Raw genomic sequence first — 12011 nt, forward strand, 5'->3', positions numbered from 1 at the left:
TTTTTACATGACAAATAAGTTCCACTGTGTAAACAGACATTTTATTAGCAAATGATCTATATGAAAGAGTGTTCCTGCCCGTCTCAGTCGTAATCCAGTGCATCCCACCATTAGAGTTGCGGTTTTCCCCCATATTCTCAGTCACACATGCGAGCCCTTGTGCTTTTCACTGCTACCCCTACTCACCCCCAATATGCATGCAAAATGTTTGGCGGCCATAAGGCATTCAGAAAACAATTCCTAGTATATTTGCCGCTTGTACACAGGGCGATATTTTGCTGCATATTCGTGTGTGTAGCTTATCAAGTCAGTAGGATCTTGCCATATCACTGATGCAAAATGGCTGTCTCCCCTATGTCTACGTGACAGGAGAACTTTTACGAGCATGCAGTAACAGTGAATACAAAGGCCTCAAAATAACAAATAAAAAAGCGAAATAAAACATCAAAGAACACAGTTGATCAAACAGCAAAATAGCAAGAAAAAAAGAGACAGAGGCAACAGTAATATGGGAGAGAATGAGTTTCAACTAGTTTTGGGTTTTATGGCACCTGTGGTTAATAATCAGCTTTATCCTTTCAGCTGCTGAAGATGGGCATGCAGTGCCCGGCAGAACCCTGCAGCAGTGAGAGGGTTAATAATGAGTAGCTCCAAACATAGTTCACAGTTCTAATAGCGTCGGTGTGGATTGCAAAAAGCTACATTGTAAATAGTCTGAACATTGTATAATTTATCTATATTTCTTTTAATATGATAGCGTCTATATTGAAAATGAAAAAAATATATATATATTTATATATAGATATATACACTAAAAACTCATATGGCTGATTTGTGAGCTCTTGAGAGGAAACAAATTTATACAGTTAGCCCTGACGTATTATTTTATTTCAATGGGCTTTGTACACATAAATCTGTAGCTTTTCAGAACAAATAAAATGAATATTTAAATCAATGAATCCAAATCTATCCAGTGACTGAAATAGACATAAAGAACTCTATGGAACTGCTGCCTTACTGCCATGACCGGCTACACCAAACGGATGTCCAGGATTGCAGTCCCAAATCAAGTGCAAATCCTGCTGTAGATGAAATAAAGCGCGCTGTCCCTGTGAGCGATCACACCCATGTGCACTGTAGGTGCTGGAGCCGGTACGCTACTGTCCGTTTTTCTAGTCCCCGCAGCACATTGAAGGGGCCATTTTGCACTGCACAGTGGTTACAGATGCAGATGCCTAGATACTGCTACTAGATAAGTGGGTGAGTAGCTTCAAATAGAACTAAGGCACTCAGACATCTAGTAGTATCAGACATCTAGTAGTATCAGACATCTAGTAGTATCAGACATCTAGTAGTATCAGACATCTAGTAGTATCAGACATCTAGTAGTATCAGACATCTAGTAGTATCAGACATCTAGTAGTATCAGACATCTAGTAGTATCAGACATCTAGTAGTATCAGACATCTAGTAGTAACAGACATCTAGTAGTATCAGACATCTAGTAGTATCAGACATCTAGTAGTATCAGACATCTAGTAGTATCAGACATCTAGTAGTAACAGACATCTAGTAGTATCAGACATCTAGTAGTATCAGACATCTAGTAGTATCAGACATCTAGTAGTATCAGACATCTAGTAGTATCAGACATCTAGTAGTATCAGACATCTAGTAGTATCAGACATCTAGTAGTATCAGACATCTAGTAGTAACAGCTGTTCTACACATCATTAGCGTCTATGGTCCACCACCACATGGTGATAGACAGGATCTCCTCTGGTAGTTTGGCCAGTGGCAGAGAAGAAGTTTGTATACACCTGGGTGATATATTCAGTGTCTCTCTACTGTGGATTGGCAAGGTTGCCTGAACTAGTCTGAATACTTGATTCCCCTTCCCGTTGGAAATAAGGGAGATTTCCTTTTTCGAGGCCAGATTGCCTGACAATCTGCACTGGCAGCTCGTATGTTAAATAGATATATGACAATGAATGTATGACGGTATGTGCAAATGGCTATATTTATCATAATGCAAATTATGATTTAGAGTTCAAATGAACGTTTTTTTTCTTGTTTGTAACGTAATAATTAAAACACACACCTACAAACGACACGGCTTAGAACAAATGTACTGTGCTACATTCCGGTGGACTCTGATGGGATTCTTTGTACTAGAAGATGCAGCAGGTGAGGTCAACCTGCGTTTTTCCTGCCGGATCGATGGCTGACATGCTACGTGCATCTTCTCCATACTACTTTTTTTTCTGTAGCAAAAAAAACAAAACATTTGGATTATGAGTGTTATTTCCCCAATAAACATATAGATTCAGCTTTCTGTGGACATTACATAGATAGACTTCTGAACATCTTGCTCCTATAAACGCAGCTTGGGATCTAATTAGGTAAAACATTACACGTTTACTGCGTCCTTTGTTGATGTTCTACTTCAACCTTATTAACCATTGCATCTTCATTCATTGTAATCATCCACCCACAGTAAAATATCTCCCCATTGGGGCTGCGTAGGGGAAAGTCGCTCACACCAAGCAGTCCCATGAGGCGACATGTTTTCGGGTTCGTACAAACACGGACCATTGTCTTGAGACAGCTGCTCCTCTTTGTTTTTTTTCTTCCCACATCTCTCTATTTTTAATAATAAGAGCTCTGAATGAACACACAATATTGAGAAATGCTGCATATTTGTTCCCCAAACTTTTCAGCTAAAATAGGGAGTATTGTAACAAGAATATTATAGTAACTCATTTCTAGAGCTTTCTATTACACTGGATATGTTCCCAGCATGGAGCGATTGCTCAGATCACTTGCGGATGTAAACTAAGCATGGAGTGCCCTCTGCTGTTGAAATGACTGCATTTTCTTCTTCCTCACAGCCGTTCAATACAAACAATAACTATGTAAAAACAAGTCTTATAAGTCCGCAATATATTAATATCATCAATTACATAATCAGGCAGATGTTTTATATAATATGGATTCCCTTCATTCTATCGACAATGTTTCTAAACGGAAAATGCTATCCGCAATAAAGACGGTTAACCATGATTGAAACAATATTGTTTGCATCATGCTGGGGGAGGGGGGCATAATGTGCGAGGATGGACATCTTTGGTTACAATGTAGTCACTAAATGTTGTAAACTTCATAATTTAGTGCTATATATACTGAATATACTTACTTCAGAGGGGAAGGGAAGAGAATAGTGCCTTCAGCCCTGCAAACTGACCTGTGTGAGGAAAGTGTCAGACAACGATATGAGTATATAATCCAATGAAGAATTAATTTCCTTTTATACAGACATACTACAATATTCCTGGCAGGATCCTCACTTCTCTACTCTGCTCTTGGTGACCCTACTGCTTGTTTGTTTTTTTGCCCCCATCAGTGGATCTTTTGTGACTGCAGATGGTTTTACTGTTGGGACCACCCATGATTAGCAATTCCATAGCAAGTGCATACTAACACAAGTGTAGCAATATATGGCACCCAGTGAAATCAATACACATCGACAGCCAAGAGGAAGAATTGCTCTCTTAAAATTCAATCTTTAAAAAAAAAATATGCACCATGTATAAAGGTTTGGGCTGAGATGTTTCTATTTTATTCTTATAGTTCATTTAACCCCTTCCTGCACCATGACGGAACTGTACATTATGGAATGGGGGAGAAGTATTCCTTAGATGCAGTGAGCAATAGCTGAGGGGACCCTATGTCATTCAATCACCCCCCTCGATGAGGGGGGCCTAACGAAGACCCCCAGCTCTGCCGCCTTGGTGCTCCGATTAAGCCCTGCCTTAGAGTCGTTAAAGAGAACCTTTCACCTGCCCATAGATGTGCAGCTGACTGCAGCATGTAATGGGCAGGGCTGCACAAACCCTGGGGCACTTGACATTTTTTTCCTATCTTCCTCCGTTATTTAGATATCGGTGCCATTATATTTGGCGCCCGATATTTAAATAACCCCCTGAACGGTCAATGGGGCGTGTAAAGGCAACGGGGTGTGTAACATCGCTGTGACACTGTCCAATCAGCTACAGACAGTGCCACAGCAAGAGCTGGAGAGAGGAGAGCATGCACACGCCCTCACTCTTCAGCTCTCGGCAGACAAGGACAAGACTGTGTGATCTCTCGCGAGAGATCGCAGTCTTATCCTTGTCTGCCGAGAGCAGAAGAGTGAGTGAGAGCGTGCGGATGCGCGCAGAGCTCCGAGTTGCGCATGCACACGCTCTCCTCCCTGTCTGTAGCTGTCCAGTCTGTAGCTGTAGTGTAACTGTAGCCTTGTGCTCCACATCCATATTGCCTTTGTTTGCCTGCCGTAACATTAAATGAAAATGCAACTAAATTGCTGTACCTATGCTTGTCTTATATTTACAAAAACTGCTACCAGCAGGCAAATCCCTATGTCCCAACTATCATAGATAAATGAACTAACTTTAGTACGCTTATATTAATCAAAAGGACTAACTACATATATTGATTTAAAAGTTATAACATATCCTCCGTTTGGAGAGTAACATTGAGCAGTGCAAGCAAGGCCAAGTGTATATTTAGTCAGTGTTGCCCGGCGGCTGCAGAACGTCGGGCCAGACAGACGGTAATCAGCAGGAAACAACGGAGGTACACATTAAGTTAAAATTGATAGTGTCAGAGCCCCCCCGACATGTTTCGCTGCGCAAGGCAGCGTCCTCAGGGGTTCAGGGGCTAATGATAGCGCGCCGAGAAAACGAGACTGTATTATGCTGCCCGGAAAATGCAGCTGATCACAAACTGACCAATCCTGACCCGTCAAACTAACCGAGCCTCCCATCGAGCATGATCGACACACCAGTGGACCAATCAGTGTGCCACACCAGGAGGCAATCAGTGCATACCGGCACTGTCCAATAGTATACATGGAAGAGGGACAGGCCCCCCATTCCTTCCGACGGACGTCAAAGGCAGCCTATAGGAGAGCAATCACGGTGGAGCGTCAATATGTATCCGCCCAGTGCCCAGGTTCAACCTGCAGAGGCGACAAGCCTTCTTTATTGTGAGAACTGTGAATTTATGGAATAGTCACCGCAGGAGCTGGTCACAGCAGGGACAGTAGATGGATTTAAAAAAAGGCTTAGATAATTTCCTAGAACAAAAAAATATTAGCTCCTATGTGTAGAAATTTTTTACTTCCCCTTTCCCATCCCTTGGTTGAACTTGATGGACATGTGTCTTTTTACAACCGTACAAACTATGTAACTATGTAACTTATAGTGCTCCAAAAGCCAAAGCAGTGCCGATCTCTTTCTTACTTTGAACATTTGTTTATCAATTTGGTATCGCCATAATAGAATTGAGCCGCAGAATAAAGTTAACTAGTAGTTTTACCACCCAGTGAACGCCGTAAAAATGAATGGAGGAATCATTTTTATTCTGTTCCACCTCACTAAATAATTTTGTCAATTTCAGTACATTATGTGGTACAATAAATGGTGGAATTAAAATCTACAACTTTTCCTGCAAAAAAAAACAAGCTATCAAAATGGCCCTTGGAAAAAACTAAAACGAAAAATACTAAAAATGGCCTTGTTCTTAAGGGGTTAAAGCTTAAGATGTCGCTGATGTGGCTCATACATAAGTGTAAAGAGGTTCTTCACCTGTTTGGCTCACACTTATTAACAAGGGAAGTTTCTTAGGCAGAATAGTTGTCATTCTTACAAGCTTGAAAATAACTTGCCAGCTTCATTAAAGGAAGACGATTTTGGGTTAATGTTCTTCTTTAGACCCTTGTGACTTATATCCTCATGTAGAAATCATTTACAGTCATGTTTACCTGGTAGGCTTCATCCTGCAACTTTTGTTTCAGATACTCTTCCATCTTCAGCTCATTTTCAAGTTGTCGCACTGAGTCATTCTCATAGGTTTCATCATCGTGTCTGTTATATGGATCTTCAGGGCCCCTACAATGATGTTCAAAAAAGTATTCACTACAATATAATGTATTTATATTTGAAGAACAGTAAGATTTACCTAATGACCTATGGCAACTGCTTAACGTAGTGGCCCCCTTATATTTTAGGTCTACATAAAAGGAGAACCTGATTTACAGTGCACTTCCATTTACTGTTCACATGGGCTGATTGTAGGACCATGGAAACAGTCCAGCAATGGGGGAAGGTTTTTCATGGTTTTTACATAATTCTTTTGATATAATGTATCGATGTAGGTAAAAGTTATCAGCTGGTAGTAAAGGATTTGATAGAGATTTGGGCACCTGCTGTGTTTAAAACTCATGCTGCACCTTCTTAACTGGGCTCCTCAGGGTAACGGTGGGTTACTCAGAAGCATAATGGTCCTAAATATCAATATAATGCTTGTACAATGAACACTTTGGACCACATTTATCAAGACCTGTAACCTGAGGCTGTCATCTGCGGCCCGCGGTGCACCGTAGCTCCCTCGGGAGAGGAGAGAGCAAGCCGAAGGAGGAGTGCGCTGACGCTCCTTCATGACGTCCCAGAGCAGAGCTTATATTGGCGCTCTGCTCCGGGACTCTTGCTCTGAGGAAGCCCCTGACATCACTGTCTGGGGCTTCTCCAGAGTTCCGGAACAGAGCCTATACTAGTGCTCTGCTCTAGGACTCCGGCTCTGGGGTTGCCCCTGCCATCACATTTCGGTCAAGGAGGATCCCGTGACGTCGCTGTCTATGGACAGTGATGTCAGGGGCTCCTCCAGCAGAGGAATTCCCGGCCTAAGCGTCGGCAACGCTCTGGCTGGGGATTCCACTCCTAGAGGGAGCCCCAATGGCGCTATCTACCGGGAGGTGTGTGTGTGGCACTATCTATAGTGTGTGTGTGTGTGTGTGTGTGTCACTATCTACAGAGGGCACTATGGCCTTATCTACAGAGGGCATTGTGACATTACCTACAGAGGGCACTGTGGCAGTATCTACAGAGGGAACTGTGTCATTATCTATAGAGGGCACTGTGGCATTATCTAGGGGAGGTGTGTGGGATTTCCTACAGAGGGCACTGTGGCATTATCTACGGGTGGGTGTGTGGCATTATCTACAGAGCCCAGTGTGGCATTATCTACAGAGGGCACTGTGGCATTATCTACAGAGGGCACTATGGCATTATCTACAGAGGGCACTATGGCATTATCTAAAAAGGGGCTGTCCAATCTTCATTTTCTTGCATCTGCCAAACGCTGCCAACTGAGCAGCCAGACTGCATTTAGTGACACTTAAACTGGATTGTTAAAATAAGCACGTGGAGTAAACTCGCAAGTTTCCGTTAACTTTAAGCATAGCTGTATTATTATAGTAATGTAGTATTATTGTTATAGTAATGTAGTTTTGCTATAATGTAGTATTGTTATAGTAATGTAGTATTATTGTTATAGTAATGAAGTATTGTTATTGTAATGTAGTTTTGCTATAATGTAGTATTATTATTATTATAGTAATGTAGTATTATTGTTATAGTAATGAAGTATTGTTATTGTAATGTCGTTTTGCTATAATGTAGTATTATTATTATTATAGTAATGTAGTGTTATTATAGTAATTTATTATTATTGTTATAGTAACGTAGTATTGTTATAGTAATGTAGTATTGTTTTTATAGTAATGTAGTATTATTATTATTATAGTAATGTAGTATTATTATTATAGTAATGTAGTATAATTATAGTAATGTAGTTCGAATAACTAATTGATTAACAATACTTTTGGATTGTATCAAATTTGAAAGTAATTCGGCCCATCAATGTAAACATTTTTCTATGTGCGGCCCCTTTATCCAGCCGAGTTTGAGACCCCTGGTGTAGATAAACTCTAAAACTGACATTGTTGTTCATATCAACCAATCAGAGCTCAGATTTATTTTCTTAAATTGCTCTGTAAAAATTAATTAGTTGCTACTTGCAAGAAGACCAGTTTTGATAAATGATGCCTTATAAGCTTCTAAAATATCAGTAAAACCTTGACTTGACTGCATACATATCTGCACGAATATTTCCAGCAGCTGAAGAATTATGGTTGTATGTTGGTTTTCTGGCATGAATCTGAGCAAGGAAAGCTTTCTCTGAGGTTGGGGATGGGACTAGGTCATCAAAGTGGACCCTCCCATACTCTGCATTCACACTGCCTTCTGCTTCATTTCCAACATCTAGAAAAGACAAAAGAGGAGTGTGAGACACATGCTGTTCTCAAAGCAGTGAGCTAGGACTCCTGGCTACATGCAGAAAATCCCTCACCTGCTACATTACAAAAACCTGGATGACAGCATTTCTATGTACTGTATATTATTATGTACAGATGTGTCTTCCCTTAAAGGGTTATTCCAAAATTGATTCATTTTTTTTATTTTTATAATGCATCCTAATCCTAAATTGAATTATAAATCTATACTTGTTGAAAAAAAAAAAAAAAATTCCTTCCCTAACTACCCTTTTTTAAATTTTGATAACTCAGCTAGTGCTGGTTATCTTTTATAAAAGGGGGCGGGAGCGGCTCGATGTCATACAAGCCACTCTGCGCGCTCCCGACGTTGCTAGATAATGTAGTTCTAGCAGCATCGGGAGAACGATCGTCTCAACCAGGCATGGTAAGCGTGGTCGAGATAAACCCCCCCCCCCCCAATTCCGTTTATACTAGCACCTTTACTTTCAAGGCACCCTGGCCACTAATATATCCACACGAGCGGTGGCAGGGCCAGCATCTAATGCGCATGCGCTGATATGTACGTTCACGATTACAATGACATACTCTCCTAAGGACGGAGTAGATATCATTGCTCACGCGCGGCAACAGCTATCGGAAAACAAAGGTGGCCGGATCCCCAGACAACGAGCAGTAAACAAAGAGGGACCGACAGCAACATGGAGCACGGAGATCACGAAAACGACATTGTTTGGATAAAGAAAAGTGTTTACAAAAATTAATAGCTTTAACAGAAGATGGGAATAACCCTTTAACTTATCCCCAAACCTGACACATCCCAAGATGTGTTGTGCATTGTTAAACAAACATGTAAAAAAAACGTATACCTCCGACGGATGCCTCAGACGAATACAATCCGTCAGCCATCCGTTGCCCATAGACACATGTAAAAAAAAAAAAAGTAGACCTTTAACGTGTACGGTTTTTTTTTTTTACCTGATAGCAAAATATTATATTGAATTGATATTATGACAAATTGTGTAAGAACACAATTGAAGAAAAGTTAAGGGTGGACACATCTGTATGTTAAATTCTAATTAGACAGTAGTTATTATTAGCATTATTACCATGTAAGGCCCTGTTCACATTACATTTGTGACGGATGTTTAGCATGTACACCAGGAAAGCTCCCGACGTCTATATAAATACTAAGAATTAGAGATACATCCTGCAGAGGGTGAAAACTGCTAAAAAATGGCAAGTCATATAATGGCCAGTAATAGTGTTATACCTCATGTACAAACACATGACAGATTATTCTTGAAAGTCATGTGAAAAGTTAGGTTTGCTTTAACAATCTTCTCATTTCTTTCTTTCCCCGTAGTTTTGGATATAAGCCTTGCACACTATTGAGGTAAATCTGACTGACCCCTGGTAATGAATATTTATAAAATACTTCACTACATATATCAAGAGTTTTGCCACTTTTCAAAGACTTTCTTGAACAACTTTCCAAATCCTTAACATTTTGGTGAATTGGCTGTGAGTACTTCCTAATGATATTTCTTATGATAGTTTTGTGTTATTTGTGGTATTTTATAAAGAGCCCTACTTATATGCTAGTACTTTGCTCTGCGGTCACATGCAGAGACCTTGTGCAGCTTTCACCTTACGTACATTATGTGCGTTTTAGTCCTTTCTGCTTGAACTATCAAAATGATCTAAACATAGTGATTTGCAAAGCAGCAGCAATGAAAGGCCTCAGTGTATCTTTTCAACTGGAAATAACTATTGACATAGTATCAATTGACTCATAAAATGATGTACTCACAACACATCTAACAAAAAAGCCCTTATTTAACCCGGTTAAAGGTTGGCAAGAAAACATTACAAAACATTTCTAAAAGTTTGCATTCCAATTTAATTTAGACCAAATATCCAAATAACTTAAAGCAGAGGTTTGGGAGATCTTTGAATACATTTTGAATCTATTTAGTCATATTAATAATTTCCTTTTGATTCTGATAAACAATAAATGCAGCCCATATGGTCTCTGAACAATGGCATTTTACTATTAGTAATTTCAAATGCAGAACTGCTGGGGTATTGAGCTAGATTATTAAAGGGTTATTCCCACCTTAGACATTTATGGCATATCCACGTGATGTGCCATAAATGTCTAAGGCCCCATGCACACGATAGTGCTTTTGCGGCCGCAATTCCCCCGAAAATCCACGGGAGAATTGCGACCCCATTCATTCCTATGGGGCCATGCACATGACCGTGGTTTCCAGAAAGAACGGGCATGTCTTATTACGGCCATGTTCTGCGGTCCAGGCTCATAGCAAATAATGGCTGACCCGAAAATCACGGCCGTGCACATGGCTACAGTCGTGTGTATGAGTGGGTATAACCCTTTGAGAGCTATATATTTCTAGACATTCAAACAAAAACTGCATCCCCACCCACTGATGTCACAAATGTAATTCACTGTTTCTTTTTTTATTTTTGATGGACGAATAAACATCTGGACACTGATACCAGGCCATGTTTTACGCTCTATAGACCTAGATTGAATAAAGCATGTCTCCACAGAGGGAAAGGCATAGGTGATGTCTCTTGCTGTAGAGGACTACCAGTGAGAGAAAAGTGAAGAATAAAGGAGGACATTCTGGGAGACGACATGAGAGCGAATATGACTGAAAGGAAGTAGTTGCTGGTTTTAGGAGCACAGTCAAGATTTTATTTTGAGGCTTGATCACATTCTACATTGGGCTGAATGGAGATATGACTATGTACTGCCTCACACACAAGTTACAAATGTGGCAACACAAAAATAAATGTGTTTTTTTTTTTATGTAAAAAACATAAAAACACATACATTTGGTATCGCCGTAATCTTACTGACCCGCACATTTAAGGTAACATGTCATGTATACCATATGGTGAACACTGTAAAAACTAAACCCAAAAAGCAAAACTTAAAAAATTGTGGAATTGCAGTTTTTTTTCCATTTCCCCCCCCCCCCAAATAGAAACTAATAAAGCATTTTCAATATATTATATGTACTCCAAAATAGTGGCAGTACAAAATACAGCTTGTCCCACAAAAAACAAGCCCTCATACAGCTACGTTGACTGAATAATTTAAAAGTTTTGTCTCTCGGGAAATGAGTAATGCAAAAACAGAGAAAAATTTTGATGTGTTCTCAACATTCAAAATAGCGGTGTCCTTTAAGGGTTAATGTCAAAATTATCCCTATGTGCGTCTCCAGTTCTTCAATCTAACCACCAAAACATTTGTACTCTCCAATCCCTTTCTTTTCAAACATTTTTTTTTTTTTTAAATAATAAAAAAATTATAAATTGTCTTCATTTTTTTGTAATTCGTGTTTAACCTGCAGTTTTAAAAATTTTACAACATAGATAACCACTAGCAGCCATAACCTAAAGCCCATACCTCAGTATGCTGCCCTATTCCTCAACTGTGCACATTATTCCATACTTGTGGAAGGCAGGTTTCTTCTGGTATCGAAGAGCTTGCTCAATGCAAACATTCTTACCGGACTTAAGCTCCTTCACTAGAGAAGACATAGTGTTGGTTATGGAATCAGCTGCCACCAACAAGTCGTTCCGCAGATTTCTTCTTGCACCTAAAAGATCAAAGCAATATAATCAGAAGACGTCGATACCTGCAGAGTAAAGCAGGCTCATAAAGCGATCCATACAACTTCTGTACTACTTTGGATAGCCCATAGACAACATAGAGTTTGTAAGAGTCATGTTCTCATGGGTTTCTCCAGGTACTCTAATGTGAATTCCCAAAACACTTTGTAGCGTCCATGGCCGCGGGCCG

At 40.0% G+C, this 12011-nt stretch overlaps 1 protein-coding gene and 1 long non-coding RNA gene across 15 annotated transcripts in view; one reads left to right on the forward strand and one right to left on the reverse strand.

Annotated features, from left to right (window-relative positions):
* Positions 1-10967, forward strand: part of LOC142651494 (uncharacterized) — a 57866-nt gene extending 46899 nt beyond the window's left edge. The window contains exons 2-3 of the long non-coding RNA XR_012847632.1: positions 9540-9569; positions 10751-10967. This is a non-coding gene — a long non-coding RNA (uncharacterized LOC142651494). The remainder of the gene's footprint in view (positions 1-9539; positions 9570-10750) is intronic.
* The window catches only part of DTNA (dystrobrevin alpha), a 238541-nt gene continuing 229726 nt past the window's right edge, over positions 3197-12011 (reverse strand). For all 14 annotated transcript variants that reach the window (XM_075826277.1, XM_075826275.1, XM_075826276.1 and 11 more), the window contains 4 exons: positions 11719-11808; positions 7994-8162; positions 5825-5951; positions 3197-3244 (listed from right to left, as the gene is read on the reverse strand). In XM_075826277.1, the coding sequence (XP_075682392.1) occupies positions 3227-3244; positions 5825-5951; positions 7994-8162; positions 11719-11808 (404 nt within the window). In that variant the 3' untranslated portion in view covers positions 3197-3226. The remainder of the gene's footprint in view (positions 3245-5824; positions 5952-7993; positions 8163-11718; positions 11809-12011) is intronic.

Source organism: Rhinoderma darwinii, chromosome 5 (assembly GCF_050947455.1).
Source record: "Rhinoderma darwinii isolate aRhiDar2 chromosome 5, aRhiDar2.hap1, whole genome shotgun sequence".
NCBI classification, from domain to species: Eukaryota; Metazoa; Chordata; class Amphibia; order Anura; family Rhinodermatidae; genus Rhinoderma; species Rhinoderma darwinii.